This window comes from Mobula birostris, chromosome 12, assembly GCF_030028105.1.
Source record: "Mobula birostris isolate sMobBir1 chromosome 12, sMobBir1.hap1, whole genome shotgun sequence".
Classification (NCBI taxonomy): domain Eukaryota; kingdom Metazoa; phylum Chordata; class Chondrichthyes; order Myliobatiformes; family Myliobatidae; genus Mobula; species Mobula birostris.
Window position 1 is genome coordinate 114,265,551 of NC_092381.1, and position 25,578 is coordinate 114,291,128.

The 25,578-nt window shown below is 44.2% G+C and overlaps 1 protein-coding gene and 1 long non-coding RNA gene across 2 annotated transcripts in view; one reads left to right on the forward strand and one right to left on the reverse strand.

The window, feature by feature from the left end:
- LOC140206414 (gap junction delta-2 protein-like) lies at positions 1-18,475 on the forward strand. Its single transcript, XM_072274781.1, has 2 exons — positions 1-71; positions 17,623-18,475. Exons 1-2 carry the CDS (start codon positions 1-3, stop codon positions 18,473-18,475), a joined length of 924 nt encoding a protein of 307 aa, XP_072130882.1.
- LOC140206415 (uncharacterized) overlaps positions 15,816-25,578 on the reverse strand; it is a 21,823-nt gene continuing 12,060 nt past the window's right edge. Inside the window, exon 3 of the long non-coding RNA XR_011888142.1 lies at positions 15,816-17,113. This is a non-coding gene — a long non-coding RNA (uncharacterized lncRNA). The remainder of the gene's footprint in view (positions 17,114-25,578) is intronic.

Sequence of the window (25,578 nt, forward strand, 5' to 3'; positions counted from 1 at the left end):
ATGGGTGAGTGGACCATTCTGGAGCGGCTCCTGGAGGCAGCCGTGCAGCAGCACTCCACCATGATTGGCAGGTAAGAGGGGAGGGATGAGTGGTCAGCCTCTCAGGCAAAGCCTGTTCCCACCAAGAGGGATAGCCCTTTCTGCAAGTGCAGCCCTTGCAAATTGCACCCATGCCCTTTCATAAAATGTACAGGCACAAATTAACTTCTAGATGTTTTTGTGTTAATTCCTTTTTTTGATAGAAAATGTGCAATTAACATTTTATGCAAGTACACTGTATATATATTTTGTGTGAGTGTGTGTTCACATACATGCTTGTGCATGAGTGTTTGCCTGTCTGTGTTAGTTAGTACTGCCTGTCATGACACTGCCGTTTCGGGTAGTGATGGAAGTCCTCTATCTCTGTCTGTCTGTGGCCATCTTCTCTATTATGCCCCAGGTGTGGTTCAGGGTCCTCACTTCTGCCTCTACAGTGCACCTTGGTCTTGGAGGTATTCAGGATTTCCTTCATCGTGCCAGCAGCTTCCTCTTGGTTTTCACTACTGTCAGTCATGCAGATCCTGGGCGGAGTCTCGGGAATACAGTCACCCTCAGATGTAGAAGGATTCTTCATCGACCTTTCTGTAAAAATTTTGTTTGACCAGTCAGGGTTGTTAGCCCTGAGCTGAGCCCCCAAACCTGGAGGACCAGTGGACTATTCGTAGTCTGGCCTCTGCCCTTTGACCTGTTTGACATGGGTGACCCTACCAAGAGCCAAAGTGTAAAGCCCTAACTCTGGCCAACATAGCTCTCCGGGTCGAGCCATGCAAGTCTCCAAGCCATACGACAAGTTTGTGGTCCCCTTGGGGGTGTCTATGCTAATATTTGTGTTTATGTTAGTGTGTGTATGTGTCTGTTGGCCTGATTGTGCTTCTGGATGTGTGTGTTTTGAGGGTGTGTTTGACTATGGTAGTGCATGTATGTGAGCTTGTGTTTGTTGGCCTGTCTGGTTGTGCTTCTGGTCTGTATGTGTGTTTGTTGCGAGGTGTGTGTCTGTATGTGCATGCATTTTTATTTTTGATGACCCAGAGCCATCTAATAAAACTACAATGTCAGCGACGAGAAACCTAGTAAATCTGCAACCAAAATTAATTCCGACCAGAATTCTACAATAGAGTACAGCACAGAAACAGACCTTTCAGCCCATCTAGTCCATACCAAATCATTTAAACTGCCGACTCCCATGCACCTGCAGCAGGACCGTAGCCCTACCATCCAAACACCTATCTAAACTTCTCTTAAACATTGAAAGTAAGCTGGCATGCACCACTAGCACTGGCAGCTTGTTCCACTCTCTCACAACCCTCTGAGCAAAAGTTTTCCCTCATGTTCCCCCTAAACTTTTCCTTTTCGCCTTTCACCCTTAACCCATGACACCTAGTTGTCATCTCACCCAACCTCAGTGGAAAAAGCCTGTTTGCATTTACCCTGTCTGGAATTATCGTCAATAATAACAAGGCAGATACCATAGAAACCATAGAAACTACAGCACAGAAACAGGCCTTTTGGCCCTTCTTGGCTGTGCCGAACCATTTTCTGCCTAGTCCCACTGACCTGCACACGGACCATACCTTTGATAAGATAAAGATATATATTTCTATGGTGCTCTTGGCATCTCTTTCAGAACGTCCCTAGGTATGTTTCAGCTAATTAAGTATTTTTGTGTGGTCACTGCTGTAGTGTAGGAAATCTGGCAGGCAATTTGAATGTAGAAAGCTCTCAATAATGGCCACATTATCTATTACTTTCTGTGTTGTTGGGTGAAGAATTAGCCCAGGATGTTTGATCCGTGAAGTTAAGTGGCAGCACGGTGTCTAAAGAAGACAGTCAATGGTCTATGGTAAAGATAACCTTTGAACAGTGCAGGCCTCCACCCATTAGTCCCTGTGGTAATTTTCACCACAGATATCTAGAGGGGAACTGGATCCATAATTCTGACTCAGAGGGAAAGAAATGTGCCCCAGTGGTAGTTTGAATAACATTATTCCTGAGAAACACGTAATCTGCTGGAAGGACTCAGCAGCCGAGGAGCATCGGTGGGAGTGCGAAATTGTCGACATTTTGGGTCAAGACTCTCTGCATCAGGCCTGAGAGTGGAGGGGCTGTGTGTGCTCCAAGATTCCAGGATCTGCAGTCTCTTATCTCCCCTGGTATTCCTGAGCTTGCCACGTAGGGGTGCAATCAGAAATGGAATAGCTGCGTTACTTTGCTTTCAAGAGGGAATCAGATAGAAAATAGGTTTCTGGGCTAGGGGGAAAGAGTGAAGGAATGGGACTGATGGGATTTCTCTACTGGATAAGGTAAACTTTTGAAAGACAACTCAGGTTCTAGACCAGGGGTTCCCAACCTTTTCTATGCCATGGACCAATACCATTAATCAAGGAACCATGGACCCCAGGCTGGGAACTCCTGTTCTGGACTGACCTGTCAGCTAAAACAATCTGTCATTGGGTACATTTAAAGCAGAGGTTCATAAGTCCTTGATTAGTAAGGATGTTATAGAGTCGTAGACAACTACGGTGCAGAAACAGACTCTTTGGCCCATCCAGTCTGTGCTGAGCTATTTCAATGGTCCGGTCCCATCGACCTGCAGCAGGACCATAGCCCTCCATAGCCCTTCCATCCATGTACTTGTCTAAACCTCCCTCAAATGGTGAAATCAAAATCACATCCACCAGTTACACTGACAGCTCATCCCACACTCCCACCATCCTCTGAGTGAAGAAGTTTCCTCTCATTTTCTCCTTAATCCAGGGGTTCCCAACCCTTTTTATGCTGTGGAGCAACACTAGTAAACAAGGGGTCCATGAACCCTAGTTTGTGAACTTCTGCAAACATTTCACCTTTCACCTTTTCAAAGCCTACAAAGAAATTTTTATGTGAATATTTTGAAGTTTTCCATTATCTTAACAATGGAGTGAAATGTGAAGAACTGCAGGTTATCCTTACGGGAACACAGGCGTTTCAGAGACCTGTCAAAGGTGTTTGAAGCGATCCTGATAAATGGGAAGAATTGCTCCCACTGCTAATGGAGCAGTAACAAGAAACTGAGAAAGTTCAGATTAGCATCGAAACAGAGCTAAGAGGAATTTAAAAGCGCAACCACAAGGAAATCTGCAGATGCTGGAATTTCAAGCAACACACATAAAAGTTGCTGGTGAACGCAGCAGGCCAGGCAGCATCTCTGGGAAGAGGTGCAGTCGACGTTTCAGGCCGAGACCCAGAACGAAGGGTCTCGGCCTGAAATGTCGACTGGACCTCTTCCTAGAGATGCTGCCTGGCCTGCCGCATTCACCAGCAACTTTTATGTGTGTTGCTTAAGAGGAATTTATTTTATTTATAAGGTTGCTAGGGCACCAATTATAGAAGTGTGTCAGAAATAGAATCCACTTAACTTTTAAAAATATTTGAAAAGGAAACACATAAACAGGCAAAGTCAGGGAGAGTCCATAACAACACAAGACATGGAGCAGAATTATTTGGCTATGTGGCCCATCGAGTCTGCTCCGCCATTCCATCACGGCTGATTTATTATCTCTCTCAATCCCACTGTCCTGCCTTCTCCCTGTAAATTTCCACACCCTTATAAATCAAGAACTTATCAACCTCTGCTTTAAATATACTCAATGACTTGGCCTCCACAGCTGAAATTCCTGCTCATCTCCTTTCTAAAGGGATGCCCTTGTATTCTGGGGCTCTGCCTCTGGTCCTGGACTCCCCCACCATTTTGAGTCAGTTGACTGGACAATATTCGGGGGTTCATCTCTGAGTCTGAGTGAATATGCCACAGTTGTCAACAACTACATCAAGACCAGTGTAGATTAGTGTGTGCCTTTGAGGACATACTGGATATACCCAAAGCAAAACCTGTGGATGAACCAGGAGATCTGTAGTCTGCTAAGTGCTAGATCTGTGAAATTCAAGACCAATGATCCAGAGCTATACAAGACGTCCAGGTACGACCTACAGAAGGCTACTTTAAGAGAAAGAAAACATTTTCGATTGAAGCTAGAGACGCACATTAGCTCTGGCAGGATTTGCAGGCCATTACTTTCTACAAGGCAAAATCAAACATCATGAATGACAGTGTTTTTTCACTCCCGGATGAGCTCAATGCCTTTCATGCACACTTTGAAAGAGAGAACAAAACTACAACTGTGTGAATCCCTGCAGCATCTGGTGATCCTGTGACCTCAGTCTCAGAGGCCGATGTCAGAACATCTTTCGTGAGAGTGAACATTCACAAGTTGTCAGGCCCTAAAGGTGTACCTGGTAAGGCTCTGAAAATCTGTGCCAACCAGCTGGTGGGAGAGTTCAAGGACATCTTCAATCTCTCACTGTTGCAGTTGAAGGCTCCCACCGACTTCAGCAGGGTGACAATCATACCCGTGCCCAAGAAGAACAGGGTGAGCTGCCTCAACGACTATCGCCCAGTTGTATTCATATCTACTGTGAAGAAGTGCTTTGAGAGGTTGGTCACGGCCAGAATCAACTCCTGCCTAAGCAAGGACCTGGACCCACTGCAATTTGCCTATCACCTCAATAGGTCTACAGCAGATGCAATCTCACTAGCCTTAGATCACTGGACAACAGCAACACCCACATCAGGCTGCTGTTGATTGATTTCAACACAGTCATACTCTCAGAATGAATCAACAAGCTCCAAAACCTCTGTACCTCCCTCTGCAACTGGATCCTCAACTTGCTCATCACGTTAACCTGGAGAGCATTCTGACTGATTGCATCACTGGCTGGTATGGAGGAGGCCACTGCACAGGATCAGAAAAAGCTGTAAACTCAGCCAGCAGCTCCATCGTGGGCACTAGCTTCCCCAGTATCACGGACGTCTTCAAAAGCTAATGTCTCGAGAAAGTGGTATCCGTCGCTAAGGACCCCCATCAACCAGGACATGCTGTCTTCTCATTGCTACCATCGTGGAAGATGTACAGGAGCCTGAAGGCACACACTCAATGGTTTAAGAACAGCTTCTTCCCCTCCTCCATATGAGGTCTCATCAGAACCTAGTCTTCCCACAGTTAGGTCTGCATCCCTATCATCCACTTGATAATAAACAATAAGGACTTCCAACCTGTTGTAACAAACAATCTACCAAAGAAACTCAAGCCACACACATCAAAGTTGCTGGTGAACGCAGCAGGTCAGGCAGCAGCTATAGGAAGAGGTACAGTCGACGTTTCGGGCCGAGACCCTTCGTCAGGACAAGTGGTCTCAGCCCGAAACGTCGACTGTACCTCTTCCTATAGCTGCTGCCTGACCTGCTGCATTCACCAGCAATTTTGATGTGTGTTGCTTGGAATTCCAGCATCTGCAGATTTCCTCGTGTTTACCAAAGAAACTCAGCAGGTCCAACAGCATCAGGATCAAACTCAAAATGTTGACAATTCCTTTCCTTCCACAGATGCTGCTTGATTGATTGATTGATGCTCTAGATTCCAACAACTGCTGTCTCTTTTGTCTTGACAGTCATTGAGATCTTGACTGATCTGTGACTTAACTCCATAAATACATAATTTCAAATTTCATTCAAGCAATCCTGCTTCAAATATTTAGTCACTGTTCTCTGGTTCCAGACTCTCTAACCAATGGGAAATAGTTTCTCTCCAACCAAATTCTCCCTAATATCTTTAAACTTTTCATGAAATTACAAACATCAGAAAGTCTGCAAATGCTGGCTATCCAGGACAACACACACAACTCAGCAGGTCAAACAGCATCTATGGAAATAAATAAACAGCTGTATTTTGGGCCAAGACCTTTCATTAGAACTAGAAAGGAAAGGGGAAGATGCCAGAATGAAAAGGTGGGGAGAGGTGAAGGAGGATAGCTGGAAGGTGATGGGTGAAGCCAGGGATGGAGACGAAGGAATCTGATAGGAGAGGAGAGTGGACCACGGGACAAAGGGAAGGAGGGGCACTGGAGGGAGGTGATAGGCAGGTGAGAAGAGGTAGGAGGCCAGTGGGGAATAGAAGGGGAGGGGGAGGGTAGTTTTTTTGAACTGGAAGGAGGAATTGATATTCATGCCATCAGGTTGGAAACTACCTAGATGGAATATAAGGTGTTGCTTCTTCACCTTAATGGCGGCCTCATTGTGGCACAAGAGGAGGCCATGGACTGACATTTTGGAATGGGAATGGGAATCAGGATTGAAATGTTTGGCCACTGGGAAATTTCGCTTCTGCCGTTAAATTATCACTTAAACTCTAAGGTTGCAATTTGTGCAATCACTCAATTCATATCCTGGTCACAAATAATGAATGTACCATAATGTGTCAAATTACCACCCTCTTACATTGCATGCTGTACGATAACAAAAATATTGTTACATTCATTCCTTGTTCTTTTCTTTAAACAATTGATCAAACGTAGGTGTGATAAATATGCCTAAGTAAACAAAACCTGTCTGCGGCCATTTAAAGGGGAAAACACCCTGAGTGTCAGGTACCTGCTGCAGATTCCCCAGAGGCATAGCCTCTGATTTAGTAAAGCTGATTTTATAACCTGAAAAGGCGCTAAATGAATTAATGCATTGTATAAGGTGGTGCACTGACATAGCAAGGTTCGATAAGAAAATTAGAACATCATCCGCATACAATGTAATTTTATGTGACTTTAGTCCTATGTTTGGAGCAGATGTTTTGGGGTCTCACCGAATAGCCGCAGCCAATGGCCCGATCACTAGTGTGAAAAGTGGTGGTGATAAAGGGCAGCCCTGCCAGCTGCCCCTCACAATACTAAAATTATCCCACCTAATACCATTAGTAAGAATCGCAGCCAAAGGGTCATTATGAAGAACCTTCACCCACTTAATAAAGTTATTGCCCAAACCAAATTGTTTTAAAGTGAAAAAAAGATACGGCCATTCAACACGATCAAAGGCCTTTTCTGCATCTAAGGAAACCACCAAGCCATCCACTGCCTGTTGCTGACACGCCTGAATCACATTAAGTAATCTTCTGATATTGTTAGATGATCTATGGCCTTTTACAAAACCCGTTTGATCCTCTTTTATGATAAAAGGTAACAGTTTTTAATTCATCAGCAAGAGGTATCCACAAACAAAGCAGGCACTGTACATGCGGTAAATGTTATAAGAAATTACTTTAATAGTGTATATGATTATTCAGAATAAAATACAAAAAGAAATGGTTAATGAAGTAGTAAAAGAGACAAAATAATAATTATCAACCAATCACTGTGCCTTGCTACACAATACTGCCGGAGGGAATGGCAAGTGTCTGACAGCCTTTCTAGAGTCAGTCTCTCTCTTTCTCTCTCTCACTCTCTCGCTTCCCCTCTCTATCCCTTCCTCACACTCTCCTTTCTTCTCCCCCTCACTCTCTCTCCCTTCCTCACTCACTCCTTCCCTCTCCCTCTTTCTCTCTTTCTCCCTCCCTCTCTCTTTCTATGCTCCTCCCTCCCTCTCCCTCCTCCTCTCTCCCCTCCCTCTCTCTCTCTTGCCTTAGAAATTCGCCTTGTACAAAGAAATTACCCCTTTTTTAATGCATGGACCTCTACCATTAAGGAAGGAGTCCATGGACCCCAGATTGGCAACCCCTTCTTTTCTCTAATACTTGCCCAGACAAACATAAGGGCAATAAGACATAGGAGCAGAATCAGGCCATTCAGCCCATTGGGTCTGCTCCACCATTCCATCATGACTGATCCCGGATCCCACTCAAATCCATACACCTGCCTTCTCGCCATATCCTTTCATGCCCTGACCAATCAGGAAATGATCAACTTCTGCCTTAAATATACCCACGGGCTTGGCCTCCACCGCAGTCTGTTGCAGAGCATTCCACAGATTCACATCTCTCTGGCTAAAAAATTCCTCCTTATCTCTGTTCAAAAAGGTCGCCCCTCACTTTTGAGGCTGTGCCCTCTAGTTCTGGATACTCCCACCATAGGAAACATCCTTTCCAAATCCACCCCGTCTAATCCTTCCAACATTTGGTAGGTCTCAATGAGATTCCCCCCACATTCTTCTAAATTCCAGTGAGTACAGGTCCAAAGCTGCCAAATGCTCCTCATATGTTAACCAACACACACAAAATGCTGGTGAACGCAGCAGGCCAGGCAGCATCTATGAGAAGATCCTGATGAAGGGTCTTGGCCCGAAATGTTGATTGTACTTTTTCCTATAGATGCTGCCTGGCCTGCTGCGTCCCACCAGCATTTTGCATGTGTTGCTTGAATTTCCAGCATCTGAAGATTTCCTCGTGTTTGCGTTCTTATGTTAACCCCTTCGTTCCCAGAATAATCCTCATGAACTTCCTCTGGACTCTCTCCAATGAGAACACAACCTTTCTGAGATATGGAACCCAAAACTGTTGACATACTCCAAGTGCAGCCTGACTAGCGTCTTATAAAAACTCAGCATTATCTCCTTGCTTTTATGTTCTGTTCCCCTTGAAATAAATGTCAACATTGCATTTGCCTTCTTTACCACAGGCTCAACCTGTAAATTAATCTTCTGGGAGTCTTGCATGAGGACTCCTAAGTCTTTCTGATGTTTGAACCTGCTCCCATTCAGATAATAGTGCACACTATTGTTCCTTTTACCAAAATGCATAATCATACATTTCCCAACACCTCATTCCATATGCCACTTTTTTTTACCCATTCTTCCAATCTGTCTAAGTTCTGCTGCAACCACATTGCCTCCTCAGCGCTACAAGACCATAAGATATAGGAACCATTCAGCTCATCGAGTCTGCTCTGCCACTCAATCATGGGCTGATCCAATTCTTCCAGTCATCCCCACTCCCTTGCCTTCTCCCCATACTCTTTGATGCTAATCAAGAACCTATCTCTGCCTTAAATACACACAATGACTTGGCCTCCACAGCCACTCGTGGCAACAAATTCCACAGATTTACCATCCTCTGACTAAAGTAATTTCTCCACATCTCTGTTCTAAATGGACGTCCTTCAATCCTGAAGTCGTGCCCTCTTGTCCTAGACTTCCCTACCATGGGAGGTAACTTTGCCATATCTAATCTGTTCAGGCCTTTTAACATTCGGAATGTCTCTATGAGATCCCCCCTCATTCTCCTGAACTCCAGGGAATACAGCCCAAGAGCTGCTAGACGTTCCTCACACGGTAACCCTCTCATTCCTGGAATCATTCTTGTGAATCTTCTCTGAACCCTCCCCAATGTCAGTATATCCTTTCTAAAATAAGGAGCCCAAAACTGCACCCAATACTCCAAGTGTAGTCTCATCAGTGCCTTATGAATCTTCAACATCACATCCCTGCTCTTATATTCTATACCTCTAGAAATGAATGCCAACATTGCATTCGCCTTCTTCACCACCGACTCAACCTGGAGGTTAACCTTTAGGGTATCCCGCACAAGGACTCCCAAGTCCCTTTGCATCTCTGCATTTTGAATTCTCTCCCCATCTAAATAATAGTCTGCCCGTTTACTTCTTGAACCAAAGTGCATGACCATACACTTTCCAACATTGTAGTTCATTTGCCACTTCTTTCCCCATTTCCCTAAACTATCTAAGTCTCTCTGCAGGCTCTCTGTTTCCTCAACACTACTCGCTCCTCCACCTATCTTTATGTCAATGGGAAATTTAGCCAGAAATTTAGTCCAAATCATTGACATACATTGTAAAAAGCAGCAGTCCCAACACCGACCCCTGTGGAACTCCACTGGTAACTGGCAGCCAGCCAGAATAGGATCCCTTTATTCCCACTCTCTGTTTTCTGCCAATCAGCCAATGCTCCACCCATGCGAGTAACTTCCCTGTAATTCCATAGGCTCTTACTTTGCTAAGCAGCCTCAGGTACGGCACAACGTCAAAGGCCTTCTGAAAATCCAAGAACACCACATCCACTGCATCTCCTTTGTAATTTCCTCAAAAAATTTCAGTAAGTTTGTCAGGCAGGATTTTCCTTTCATGAAACCATGCTGGCTTTGGCCTATCTTGAAATGTGCCTCCAGGTATTCCATAATCTCATCCCTAACAATCAATTTCCAACCACTGATGTCAGGCTAACAGGTCTATAGTTTCCTTTCTGCTGCCTCCCACCCTTCTTAAATAGTGGAGTAACATTTGCAATTTTCCAGTAATCCGGTACAATGCCAGAATCTATCGATTCTTGAAAGATCATTGTTAATGCCTCTGCAGTCTCTCCAGCTACTTTCTTCAGAACCTGAGGGTGCATTCCATCAGGTCCAGGAGATTTATCCACACTCAGACCACTAAGCTTCCTGAGCACCTTCTCAGTCGTAATTTTCACTGCACATACTTCACTTCCCTGACACTCTTGAATGTCTGGTATTCTGTAGATGTCTTCCACTGTGAAAACTGATGGAAAATATGTATTCAGTTCCCTTCAGGTAGGAATTCTCTTTATTCCATCGGGATACTGATACATCTCCCTCTCAAACTGCAGTACAAATTCAATCATATTATGATCACTGCCTCCTCAGGGTTCCTTTACATTAAGCTCCCTAATAAGATCTGGATAATTACACAACACTCAATCTAAGACAGCCTTTCCCCAAGTAGGCTCAAGCACAAGCTGCTCTAAAAACAGATTGTTACCATTACCTACTCTGAAGACTGTATTCTGGTACTCACACTAAGTTCTCAAAACATGGCTCTAGATTGGTTCCCTTGCACTTTCTTAAGTACTCCCACATCCCGAACTAACACCATTTTGTCTTACAATCTTCCATTTTAGAAACATAGAAAATAGGTGCAGGGGTAGGCCATTTGGCCCTTTGAGCCTGCACCGCCATTCAGTATGATCATGGCTGATCATCCAACTCAGAACCCTGTGCCTGCCTTCCCCCCATACCCCTGATCCCTTTAGCCACAAGGGCCATATCTAACTCCCTCTTAAATATAGCCAATGAACTGGCCTCAACTGTTTCCCGTGGCAGAGAATTCCACAGATTCACCACTCTCTGTGTGAAGAAGTTTTTCCTAATCTCGGTCCTAAAAGGCTTCCCCTTTATCCTTAAACTGTGACCCCTCATTCTGGACTTCCCCAACATCAGGAACAATCTTCCTACATCTAGCCTGTCCAATCCCTTTAGAATTTTATACGTTTCAATAAGATCCCCCCTTCAATCTTCTAAATTCCAGACAGTATATGCCTAGTCAATCCAGTCTTTCATCTTATGAAAATCCTGCCATCCCAGGAATCAATCTGGTGAACCTTCTTTGTACTCCCTCTATGGCAAGGATGTCTTTCCTCAGATTAGGGGACCAAAACTGCACACAATACTCCAGGTGTGATCTCACCAAGGCCTTGTACAACTGCAGTAGCACCTCCCTGCTCCTGTACTCGAATCCTCTCGCTATGAATGCCAGCATACCATTCGCCTTTTTCACCGCCTGCTGTACCTGCATGCCCACTTTCAATGACTGGTGTATAATGACACCCAGGTCTCGTTGCACCTCCCCTTTTCCTAATCGGCCACTATTCAGATAATAATGTTTTCCTGTTTTGTGTTAAACATTTTAGCATACACCAAAGAGGTGTATTTAATCCTTTCCTTATCCATACTACAGAGAGTAACTTGTATTTCTGTAGTACCTCTTGCAATAAATTCACATCAAGATGAGTTTATCATCAAGGACAGCGAGGTACAGGTCCAAGGAAATATTTGCAGCAGTATCTCAGGCATGTAGGTTGGTACATCAGAGCATCCCAAAGAGTGTTATGGCCAATGGAGTGTAGTTACAGCATGAGCAATACAGGATCCCACAAACAACAATGTATTGACAGCAAACAACAGGAATTCTGCAGATGCTGGAAATTCAAGCAACACACATCAAAGTTGCTGGTGAACGCAGCAGGCCAGGCAGCATCTCTAGGAAGCGGTACAGTCGATGTTTCGGGCCAAGACCCTTCGTCAGGACTAACTGAAGGAAGAGTGAGTAAGAGATTTGAAAGTTGGTGGGGGAGGGGGAGATCCAAAATGATAGGAGAAGACAGGAGGGGGAGGGATGGAGCCAAGAGCTGGACAGGTGATTGGCAAAAGGGATACGAGAGGATCATGGGACAGGAGGTCCGGGAAGAAAGACAAGGGGGGGGGACCCAGAGGATGGGCAAGAGGTATATTCAGAGGGACAGAGGGAGAAAAAGGAGAGTGAGAGAAAGAATGTGTGTATAAAAATAAATAACAGATGGGGTACGAGGGGGAGGTGGGGCATTAGCAGAAGTTAGAGAAGCGCGACTTCTCCTCTTTCTCTTTATCACATGGCCCACTCTCCTCTCCTATCGGATTCCTTCTTCACTCTTCCACCAATCACCTGAGCTGCTGAGTTCCTCAGTCATGTGTTGTGAGGCTCTCTGTTGGTTGGATTCAACTATGGATGTTACATTCTATCTAGTCATAGTCATGCTTTATTAATCCAGGGGAAATTGGTTAAATGTATACTCAAGCCAGGGAGTACAATATGGAGAGCGAGTTGCTCCCATATAGCAAGATGCCCTCTCCACACATCTGCGGAATCCAAAGGAATGGGGAATGCCAGAGAATGATACTGCCTGGCATCAGCGGCATCGGAGGAGTTGCCAGTTGGTGTTGAACTCGATGTAGGATGGCCATGGGAACACCAGCCCGGGATTTTTGATCTGGGTTTACTTCCAAAGCCTTCTTCATGATTGGGTATAGCCACAAGGTAGTGCAGGTTTGAGAAAGAGCTGCCAACCACAGCTGATGAGCCTCATCTGCCCAAAGTGACTAGTTTTAAGGCACCAGTAATCTGCCTTTGCCCCTTCGCCTGTCAGTAGAAACAGTTCTGCTGGGCTAAGTAACTAAGCCAACTGTGAAGGCCAGGAGCTGGACTTGATCGTCAGAGACTATTTGGGGTGCACCACACCTTTGGGAGCATTTAATAGGTAGTGGGTGCTTATCTGTACTGACCCCCATCACCCCCCCCCCACTCCCGGCTGTGAAAATCTTGTGTATGTTAATAGGGGTGGCAGGGTGGAGATACATCTCTACCAAGGGAGGTGTAAGGTCACCCTTGGGCAAGGTGCAGCACCTGCTTAGCCAACTGCCTCACGCCCCCACTCCCGATCAGGGTCACATGAAGCCATGGGAGCAGGAGGTGGATGATTGTACGAGCAGCTGGTGCAAATTTCGTCCTGGTATTAATAATGGCTACAGGGGTGGGGTCACCTGCCTTGTAAACACACTGACCAGAAGAAGGCAATGTCAAACCACTTCTGTAGAAAAATTGGCCAAAAACTATGGTTATGATCATGATAGACGTGGTACATAACAAACAACCATATGCTAATAGTTTTTCATTTGGTGCCATTAATTGAGGGATAAACTTAGCTCAGGACATTGAGAACTCACTGCTCTAATTCTAAAAAAGGTGTCTGTTTTGAGAGCAGAGCCTTGCAAAAGCAACCTCTCTCTTCCTCGTTGTTGAGAAAGAGAGAGAGCCTGTCAGAAATACTGATGTTTTGGAATGGAACTGTAGTTTTGATGGATTCTGATCATGGTCTCTTTGGGGACTTTGCTGCAAGGGGTCAGTGCTTTTGCTGGAGCAAGTAGGGAGAGGGTTGATCATCTTGCTGCTGCTTGTGCCCAAGAAGGGGAGAGGGGTCTTTGGGTTTCTGATATTCCTGTCATTCATTCTTTGGAGTTTTCGTCTGTTTTATGGATGGCTGTGAAGAGTAAGAATTTCAGGTTGTATACTGTATACATTCTCTGATATTGTTGAACCATTGCTATCTCATGAGAAAGCTGATGGCATCATTGGCAGTGTGGCACTCCCTCAGTATCCCACTGACGACCTTTTCAGTTTTCTCCAGTTCATGAAAATGGACAAATTGATGACGTTCTGACAGAGGAAAGATATGCTGAGGATCATCTGGCAGCATTACAATTAACAATGATGTATAACGCAAGGCCACCTGCAGAACATGATGTGATGCAGTTACAGCATTCGACTCAAACAGTAATCGGGGTCTGTGGAGCATTGAACACATGGTGCTCATGAAACAAAGGAAATGGGCAGAGGTGAGCAGTGTGGTTCACTGATTCAAGGTCAAAACACAGAAGCTATTTTCCCGGATGAGTGAATTACAAGATGTTACTTGGATATTATTCAACACTCTGTTCTAAAATTCTCATCTCTCTGTGGACTTCATTGCTGGAATTGCTCCGACATCTCTCTGTTCCTCGATCTCTAGGCCTTGCACTTTCTTAATATAATTTCTCCACCATTGGCAACCATAACTTTGGATCCAAAACCCTGGAATTCATGTTCAAGAATAGCAATTACCCTTCAACCATCAGGCTCTTAAACCAAAGGGGAGAACATCACTTAACTTCCCTTGCCCCATTAATGAAATGTTCCCACAACCAATGGACTCACTTTCAAGGACTCTTCATCTCATGTGATCAATAGTTATTGCTTGTTTATTTATCATTATTTTGCTTGTTTTTGTTGTTTCTTTGTATTTACTTTGATAATAAATTTACTTTGAACTTTGAATAACCCCTTCAGCCATACTTGACAAAGTGTTATCACAGGAAAGCAGCATCCATCACTAGGGGCAGCCCACCACCCAGGCCATGCTCTCTTCTCACTGCTGTCATCAGGGAGAAGGTACAGGAGTCTCAGAACCCACACCACCAGGTTTGGGAACAGTTATTACCCCTCAACCATCAGGCTCTTGAACCAAAGAGAGTAACGTCACTTGCCCCATCTTTGAAATGTTCCCACAAGCTATGGACTCATTTTCAAGGACTCTTCATCTCATGTTCTCGATATTTATTGCTTATTTATCTATTATTATTCTTTCTTTCTTTTTATATTTGCAGAGATTGTTGTCTTCTGCACTCTGATTGGTTGGTCTTTCATTGATTCTGTTATGGTTATTATTCTATAGATTTTATTGAGTATGCCCATAAGAAAATGAATTTCGGGGTTGTGTATGGTGACATATAAGTACAGTACTTTGATAATAACTTTACTTTAAACTTTGAACCTAAATCTTCCTTGTCCCTTGTTAAAGATCCTCTGTAAAATTGAGCTCCATGACAAAGCTTTTAGTATATTTCCCCCCACTTCTCTTTCACAAAGATTCTAAGTCAGAGTACATTTTTTATCAAAGTATGTAAGAAGTATGCAACCCTGAGATTCATCTTGCTGCAGAGAGCCACTAAAACCATGGAACCAGTTCAAAGAAAAACATCACCAGAGAGAAGTGATGGGCAGGTAAGGAGATAAGGTTAAAGAGGGAAACAGGAATGGGGAATGGTGAAAAAGAAGGGGGGCATCTCCAAAACCTTTGTCTTCTCTATCAGACTCGCTCTTCCCCAGCCCTTTACCTCTTTCACCAATCGACTTCCCAGCTCTTTACTTTACCCCTCCACCTCTGCCAGTTTCACCTACCACCTACCACCTTGTACTTCTTTCTCTCTTTCCCCTTTATTTCCAGTCCTGAGAAAGATCTTGGCCTGTACCTCCAGCTGTTTATTCCCCTCCATAGATGTTTTGGGTCTGACCTGCTGAGTTCCTTCAGCACTTGATACACTTGACCTCGTCGGTCAGAGTAGTGAGTGCAGGAGTCGGGAGATCATGTTACAGCCGTACAAAACACCGGTAAGGCCACATTTCAAGTACTGCATGAAGTTCTGGTTGCCCTGCAGGATGAAGGATTTCATTAAACTTGAGAAGGTGCAAAAAAACCCAACTTTATTTATTTATTGGTTGAGATACAGTGAGGAGTAGGCCTTTCCGGCCCAACAAACCACGCCGCCCAGCAACTCCTGATTTAATCCTAGCCTAATCACAGGACAATTCATAATGACCAATTAACCAACGAACCTGTACGTCTTTGGACTGTGGGAAGAAACTGGAGCACCGGAAGAAACCCACACAGTCATGGGGAGAATGTACAAACTCCTTATAGGCAGCGGCAGGAATTGAACGCGGGTCACTGGTACTGTAGAGCATTGTGCTAACCACTACGCTACCATGCTGTCCTTTTGAGGATATTGCTTGGGTTATAGGGAGAGACTGGACAAGCTGGGACTTGTTTTTCCTGGAGCAAGAGGCTGAGGGGAGATATTGCAGAGGTTCATAAAACCATGAGGGGCAATAATAAGGTGAATAGCCAAAGGGTTTATCCCCGGATAGGTTAGTCCAAATTTACAGAGCAGAGTTCTAATGTGAAATGTGAAAGGAATACCTTTTCAAACAAAGGGTGGTGTATACATGCCAGCGGAGGTTGTAGAAGCAGGTACAATCACAAAATTTAAAAGGCGTTGATTGGTTGTTCATCATATCTGACATTAACAGGAAACTTGTGCGGAGAGTTTTTAAAGCAGTTGCCCTGGGACAGTTCCACTCTCTTGGCCTCAGAGGTCCAGGTCCAGTGGTACGAACAAGCATCACCAACTGGTGTCTTTCTTGGTCGCAGAGAATGACCGTTAAGCTCTCCAAGGAGAGTTGCAGTACCACCTTGCCATGCCCTTTGTTCTCTCAGGAGTGTTGCAGTACCACCTTCCTGGCAGTTGGATCTCGCTGTAGATCTCATCCGCCCAGCCCACTGGAGCTGACTTCACCGGCTACAGCAGACATATCCCTTTCTCACTGGGGTATGAGACCTACAGGCTACCCTCGCATGGTTTAGCCCACTTGTTGAAGTGGTGTACTGATGAGGGGAGGGTGGTGTGCCTGATATGGCAAGCAAGCAGCTGCTTGGAGCCATAGGTGAGAGCTGAGTGTCCGGTGAGGACCAAAGGTGAATGAGCAGCCCAGAATGGACACGACAAGCAAAGGTACTAAATGGCATTAAAAGGATTAGAGGAATTTGGGCCAAACACAGGCTCAGGTAAGCAACTTGGATGGCGAGGACAAGTAAGTCAGTGTCTTAGAATTTGATGTCCCAAGATCTCACTTCAGAAGAATTTTGTTAGTCACAAAGTTCTATGGGCCATTTTGGCAAAGAAATCCACTCTTTTCTTTTGTAAACAAGAGAAAATCTGCAGATGCTGGAAATCCGAAGCAATGGATACAAAATGCTGGAGCAACTCAGCAGGTCAGGCAGCATCTGTGGAAAAAGAGTAAACAGTCAAGGTTTCAGGCTAAGATCTTTCATCGGGATGGGAAAGGAAGGAGAGGAGTCAGAGTAAGGGGGTGGGGGTAGAGAAGGAAGAAGTACAAGGTGGCAGGTGATAGGTGAAACCAAGAGAGAGGGGAGGGGTGAAGTAAAGAGCTGGGAAGTTGATTGGTGAAAGAGGTAAAGGGCTGGAGAAGTGAAAATGTGATAGGAGAGGACAGAAGACCATGGAAGAAAAGGAGGGGGAGGAGCACTAGAGGCAGGCTATGGGCAGGTGAGGCGATAAAGTGAGTGAGCTAAACTGGAATGGGGAATAGTGAAGGAGAGGAGGGGGAGGCATCACCGGAAGTTTGAGAAATCGATGTTCATGCCTCCAGGCTGGAGGCTACCCAGACAGAATATAAGGTGTTGCTCCTCCAACCTGAGTGTGGCCTCGTCCTGGCGGTAGGCAATCATCCTTTTGTGTGATTGTTTTCAGGAATTTCTCATTTTATCTCCAGGATACTCCTCACTGTGGTTGTGATCTTCCGAATTCTGATTGTCGCCATTGTCGGGGAGACGGTCTACGAGGACGAGCAAACCATGTTCATGTGCAACACCCTTCAGCCAGGCTGTAACCAGGCCTGCTACGATAGGGCATTTCCCATCTCCCACATCAGGTACTGGGTCTTCCAGATCATTCTGGTGTGCACGCCGAGTCTTTGCTTCATCACCTATTCGGTCCACCAGTCATCCAAACAGAAGGACAAACACTCCACTGTGCTCTGTCCTCCTCTGGACCAGGAAGTCATCAAAACCTCCACAGACCGTAGGGAGAATAAAAAGTCAAAAAGCAGTCTCATCAATGGGATTCTGGGGCAGAATACAGAAAGATCTGGAAAGGCAGTGGAATCAGACTATTTGGAGAGTAAAAAAAATCCTAATACATCAGGATCGATCCGTAGCAAAAGCATAAAAGTTCAGCGGCAAGAGGGGATATCAAGATTCTATATTATCCAAGTGGTCTTTAGAAATGTTTTGGAGATTGGCTTCTTGGTGGGACAATATTTTCTTTATGGGTTTAATGTTCCTGCAATCTTTGAGTGCGATAGGTATCCTTGCGTCAAGGAGGTGGAGTGTTATGTGTCCAGGCCAACAGAAAAGACTGTGTTCTTGGTCTTCATGTTTGCGGTCAGTGGCATCTGTGTGGTTCTGAACCTGGCTGAGCTCAACCACCTGGGCTGGAGGAAGATCAAGGCAGCCATCAAAGGAGTGCAAGCCAAGAGAAAATCAGCAGTCGAGGTTAGGAAGAAGAACCCCCCATTTTTCAGTGGCCATGGGAGGACCCAATCCAGTGAATCTGCATATGTCTAAGCAGCATGTCCTCAGCTAAGCTCGAATACTTTACATTATGGAAAGAGATCTGTGTTCAGTCCACAACTGTGGCAAGCAGCTTTCATGACATATGCTGGTGATAATAAACTTGTTCCTAATTCTGATTCTACAAAGAACTTAATGTGTTGCTAACTGCTCCTATTAAGTCATTTTGACCTATCCTATCACGTTTCCTTTGTTCTGCACAGCCTTCCTCCATCTTCTCTCCTTGTATCTCTTTCTTGCCCAGTTCTGACAATGAATTGTCTGTTCCTCTCCCCTCAGATGCCTCCCAACCTGCCATGTTTTTGTAGCATTTTCTATTTTTATTTCAGATTCCTAGCCTCTAAGGTTTTTTTGATTTCCCTATAGCTTAGCAAAGAGTGTCTTTCTAGTAAAGTAAGAGGGCCAAACACCAACTGACTGTTACGCGACTGGCATTTAGGGCAGCAATAAGTGTCTTCCATCACTGGCGGTGTTCAGTGTCAGTAGCTCGGTTTTCACAATTGTCAGTCATATAAGTCCCGGGTATACCAGGTATACTCAGGAATACCATCGCACTCAGGTGTAGAAGGATTCTTCATTGCTGTTTCCATAACAAATTTGTTTTACCAGTCAGGGTTGTTAGCCCTGAGATGAACCCTCCCCGAACCTGGAGGGCCAGTGGACCACTCATAGTCTGGCCTCTACTCTTTGACGTGTCTGGCATGGGTGAACACTCCAGCCACCAGAGTTCTCCAGGTCATTGAGGCACGCAAGCCTCCAAACCTTACGACAAGGTTGTGATCCTCTTGGGGGAGTGCCAACAGCATGAAGGGAAACTGTACCCGTCATTGTTCCTGCATGGTCTTACACTCGTTTAACTAGATCTCCAACCTTGTTTACTTGACCGCATTTAGAATCAGAACTAATTAGACCCATACAGCTCAACAAACTCAACAACCACATTTACTGCTCTTACATTTCAGTTGGGCATAAAATCACACAGAATAGATAAATGTGGACCATAAGGCATAGGAGCAGAATTAACCCACTTGGCCAATTACCATTCACCATGGCAGATTCATTTTCCCTCTCAACCCCATTATATTGCCTTCTCCACGTAATTTTTGATGCACTGAATAATCAAGAACCTATCAACTTCTGCTTAAGTAAACCCAGTGACTCAGCCTTCACAGCCACCTGTAGCAATGAATTCCACAGATTCACCACCCTCTGGCTGAAGGCATTTTTCCTCATCTCTGTTGTAAGTTGGCTTCCTTCAATTCTGAGGCTGTGTCCTCTGGTGCTAGACTTCCCCACTATAGGAAGCATCCTTTCCACAATCTAGGCCCTTCAGTATTCAGTGAGATTCTCCATCATTCTTACAAACTCCATTGAGTGCAGGCCTCGAGCCATCAAACGCTCCTCATACACGAACCTTTTCATTTCTAGAATTATTCTCACAAACCTCCTCTGGACCATCTCCAATGCCAGATTATCCTTTCTTAGATAATTGTCCCAAAACTGTTCACAATGCTCCAAATGTGGTCTGACCAGTGCCTTATAAAGCCTCAACATTACATCCTTGCTTTTATATTCTAGTCTTCTGGAAATGAACGCTAACATTGGATTTGCCTTCCTTACTACTGACTCAACCTGCAAGCTAACCCTTAGGGAATCCTGCTTGAGAACTCCCAAGTCACTTTGTATGATTGATTTCAGAATTCATTCCGTTTTGACAGAAGTCTACACCTTTATTCTACCAAAATCCATGACTTTACATATCCTGACACTATAGTCCATCTGCCACACCTTTGTCCATTCTCTTAAACTGTCCAAGTCCTCCTGAAGACTGCCGACTTCCTCAACACTACCTGTACAAGGACCCTCTATATGTGCAAAAAACAGCGCCATCCCTGGAAACAGTGCGATTTTTTGTCTCTGCGTTACATTGAAAAATCAAGCCTCATTGATTCCCTCAAATAACTCAGTAAATAAGTCTGTTTTCGAATTTGTTACTGAACTGTCCTGAACAGAAATAACTCCCCATCTATGCCAAGGTAGCCATTTCCAGCCACAGTTTACCAAGGGCATGGAGAAGGAAATCTCAGTTAAATCATGTGGACAGACTGGCTAGACCAGGTGAATAACCACGATAATAGAAGATTAAAGGACGTTGTAATTAAGAGGTTTAAGATAAAAGGAGTTGGTTTACTGAACAGACGAGCTGTAAGACAGTATTTATGTCAATGAAACACTTAAAGATCAAATGATCTGCAAGTTTAAATCCCACAACACCAGATAGGAAATTTTAAATTTGTTTAATTACATAACCTGTATTAAAAAGATAGAATCAGTACGGTGATGATAAAACCAGGGATTGAGGTGAAAACTGAAATGGCTCATTAATGATCACTGGACACTATATACATCACTGGATACTTGAAATGATAAGAGAGATGGAGAGATAGAGGTCAAGAGAGAGAGCAAGAAGGAGATGGGGGCGAGGAGCCGGAGGGATGGGGGTAGAGGAATTAAGGAGGGGAGGGGAGATGAAGGGAAAGAGAGTTGCAGAGAGGGAGGGAAGAATTGGGGAGAGAGAAGGGTGAGGGGCAGAGAGATAGAAAGAGAGAGAGAGATGTACAAAAAGAGAACATTATTGGTGTGAAGTACTTTTCTCTGCAAACGTAAGAGATTTCTGATCCAGTGATCTCTTGAGTCTTTAGTAGATTAACAAGCTTTAAGATGCCTATTTGGACAGAAGCCCACGGACAGATTGTAGTCAGAGCCTGCCTGATACTAGCTTCTACTTTAATCTCATTGGTTTATTGGTGCTAGATGTGTCCTCTATCTTTGTACCAATGTTAACAGATTTAAGCAGTGGGTTTTATGGAAATTATCTGAAGCCACAGTTATACGTGTATGTTCTGTGTAAAGTGGATGAGATGCCACAAGGTATTTATTTTGTATTATGACAATTTGTGAATAATATTAAAAACTTCATGCATGTAAATTCTCTGTGTCAACATTTTCTGATGTAATGAAATATTCTATATTAATCATACATTGCTATAGCACCCTACTAACGTTGACTCCCCCTCCCCCTCCCACTTTCAAATCTCTAACCCTTCCTTCAGTTAGTCCTGACGAAGGGTCTCGGCCCGAAATGTCGACTGTACCTCTTCCTAGAGATGCTGCCTGGCCTGCTGTGTTCACCAGCAACTTTGATGTGTGTAACGTTGTCATAACCTGTTTTCTATATCCTAACTCCTCCACCAATGATGGAGCCTTATTCCTGCAGCACAATTGTAATGGCCCTCAAGGTTAAATAGACCGTCACTGTTTTGTCTAGGATATCACTTAGCTGATTGTGTCTGTGCAAGCCCCACTGCAACAAAAGGCTGGCTACCTTTAGCCTCTTCTGCAGGATCTTAAATACTGTACAAAAAATCCAGCCTTTGACCCATCTGGCACAACTGGCAGGATTTCCACTCCTCAGTCCTAATCTGACACACGAGTCCATGGCCTCCTCTACTGTGTAATGAGAGCACTCTTAGGTGGGGGAGTAACACCTCATATTCCACCTGGGTAGACTCCAACCTGATGGCATGAACTTCGATTTCTCTAACTCCCTCAGTGGAAAAGGCCTGCTTGTACTTACCCGCTCTATACCCTAAATAATTTTGTATACCTCTATCAAATCTCCTCTCAATCTTCTACGTTCTATGAAATAAATTCCTAACCCATTCAATCTTTCCTTAAAACTCAGGTCCTCCAGAGCAGCAACATCCTTGTAAAGTTTCTCCGTACTCTTTCAATCTTATATCTTTCCTGTAGGTAGGTGACCAAAGGTTCACAAGAAGGATCCTGAGAATGAAAGGATTAATGTCTGAGGAGCATTTGATGGTTTTGGGCCTGTATTCTTGCTGGAGTTTCGAAGAATGTGGGGGGAACTTATTGAAACTTATCAAATATTGAGAGGCCTTGAAAGAGTGGATGTGGAGAGGATGTTTCCATTAGTGGGAGAACCAAGGATCATTGGGCACATTCTCAAAATGGAAGGATTTCCCTTTAGAACAGAGATAAGGAGGAATTTCTTCAGCCAGAGAATGGTGAATCTGTGGAATTCATTACTACAGGCGACTGTGTAGGCCAAGTCATTGTGAAGGTTGATTGGGTATAGGGTGTCAAAGGTTATGGGAAGAAGGCTGGAGAATGGGGCCGAGAGGGTTAATAAATCAGCCATGATTGAATGGTGGAGCAGACTTGATGGGTGAAATGGCCTAATTCTGCTCCTGTATCTTGTGTTCTTTTGGAAAGAGAAACGTGGTTAAAATTTCAGGTTTTCCACCTGAGAGCTTAACTCCATTTCTCTGTCTGTCAGCGCTGCCTGACCCACTGAGTGTTTCATGATTTCTGATTTTATTTCAGACTTTTAGCATCTGCAATTTGTTGATTTTCAATTACTTTTGAAATTAATTACATTGAGAAAGACATGAATGAAGAGCACTGTTTTTTCTTTACACTGATGGCCGATGAGCTTTAAGCAGAGTGTTTGGATTTGTGCCCAGATGAAGAATTGTTCCGAACGAGTGAGATTGAGACAACCTCCCCACTCCCATTTCACATTGTCCTTGATTGAGGATGGTGATGTGCTTCTCTTTAATCCCATCGCTAATATCCTTAGGCACTCAGAGCTTTTAGAAACTGCCATCTGGCTGCAGAACACTTTGAAAGGGCTTCATGTGAAATACTACAGAATAATTTTCAAACTTTTGATAGAAAGGTTGTCACATGGAGGGGACCAACTATATACAAAGCAGGGGTAAAGAAGGAAAATGCGGGAAAAGCTTAGCATGTGTTGAAAGAGAAACACTCAGTGTTTTTGGATCTGTGACTTCATCGGAAGCAACCGATGTTTCACAGACCAGATATTGCCTGACTTGCTGAGATTTTCTGAGAATTTCTTGTTTTAATTTCAGATTTTCAACATCTGATAGTTAACATCAGCCAGGCACCTTCGCTCCATCTGCCAGAAAAAAACATGATCTCCCGGTGGCCGTCCATTTCAATTCTACTTCCCATTCATATTCCAACATGTCAGTTCATTGTCTCCTCCACTAACGTGATGAGGTCACAATCAGGTTGGAGCAGCAACACCATATATTCTGTCTGGGTAGCCTCCAACCTGATGACATGAACATCTATTTCTCAAACTTCCGGTATTTGCCCCCGTCCCCCTCTTTCACCACTCCCCATTCCCATTTCCCTCTCTCACCTTATTTCCTTACCTGCCCATCACCTCTCTCTGGTGCTCCTCTCCCTTCTCTTTCTTCCATGGTTTTCTGCCCTCTTCTATCAGAATCCCCCTTCTCCAGCTCTTTATCTCTTTCACCGATCAAATTCCCAGCTCTTTACTGCATCCCTCCCCCCACCTGTTTAACCTATCACCTACCACCTTGTGCTTCTTTCTGCCCTCCCTCCATCTTCTTACTCTGACTTCTCCCCTTCTTTCCAGTCCCGAAGAAGGGTCTGGGCTCAAAATGTCGACTGTTTACTCTTTTCCATAGATGTTCCCCAACTTGCTGAGCTCTTCGACCATTTTGTATGTGTTGCTTCCACATCTGCAGTTTTTTAAATTTTTAGACAAGGCTGGAACTTCGTAACAAGACAGGAGCAACATCAGGCCTTTAGCTTCCTGACCTAGCTCCCATGTTCCATAAGATCATAATTAATCATCTCTCGGAATACCCTTTTCTTGCCCTATCCATATACTTCTTGATTTCCCCAAGATCTAGAAAGTCCGGCAATCCCTGTGTTGGCTATATTTGATCACTGGACCTTGACAGTTCTCCTGGGCAGAGAATTCCAGATCCTAGTGAAAAAAAATTCCAAGGATTTACTAACTAGACATGAACCTTGTTGCTTCCTGCAGTTTTCTTGCATGCTATGCTAATCAGAACATAGAGAAATACACTCTGTGGCCACTTTATTAGATACACCTGCTTTTTAATGCACACATCTAATCAGCCAATCATGTGGCAGCAACTCAATGCATAAAAGCATGATCAAACTGTTCAGTTATTATTTAGACCAAATATTAGAATGGGGAAGAAATGTGATCTAAGTGATTTTGACGGTGGAATGATTATTGGTGCCAGACAGGGTGGTTTGAACATCTTAGAAACTGCTGACCTCCTGGGGTTTTCACGCACAACAATATCTAGAGTTTACAGAGAATGGGGCAAAAAAAAACAATGAACAGCAGTTCTGTGGGTGAAAGTGTCTTGTTAATGAGAGAGATCAGAGGAGAATAGCCAGACTGGTTCAGGCTGACAGGAGGGTGACAATGGTGAGCAGAAGAACAACTTTGAACACACAGCATTTTGAACCTTGAAATGGATGGGCTACAGCAGCAGAAGACCAGAAACACACATTTGGTGGTCATTTTATTAGGTACAGGAGGTATTGAATAAAGTGGCCCGAGTGTATATGGATTATTGTTCATTGCGACTTAACCCAAAGGTCTGTTTTTAAAAGAAAATTAACGTCCTAATATCGCACCTTCAACATTTAAAAGCTTCATGGTCACTTAATAATTTGTCACTTAATGTTAAGCAGATGAGTACAACTTTTCCACAAAGTTTATTCACTGAAGGGATGACTATCACTGATTTTGCCTGCTTTCAAGAGTAGAAATTGTGAAGATATGATAAAAACATCCGAAGCTTTGACAACTTCTATAGATGTGCAATGGACAGTATATACACCGGCTGCAATACAACCTGTATAGAAACACCAGTGTCCTTGAATGGCAAATACATCAATAAGTATTGAACGTAGCCCAGTCCACCATGCGTAAAGCTCTCCCCACCAATGAGTACATCTACATGAAACACTATCGCAGAAAAGCAACATCCATCATCAGGGACCCCCAGCACGTAGGACATGCTCTCCTTTTGCTGCTGCCATCAGGAAGAAGATACAAGAGTCTCAAGCACAAGCTGCTCTTAAAAGCCATCTCACAGGCATTCAACAAATTCCCTCTCTTGCAATCCGACACCAACATGATTTTCCCAATCACCTTGCATATTGAAGTGCCCCATTACAATTGTGACATT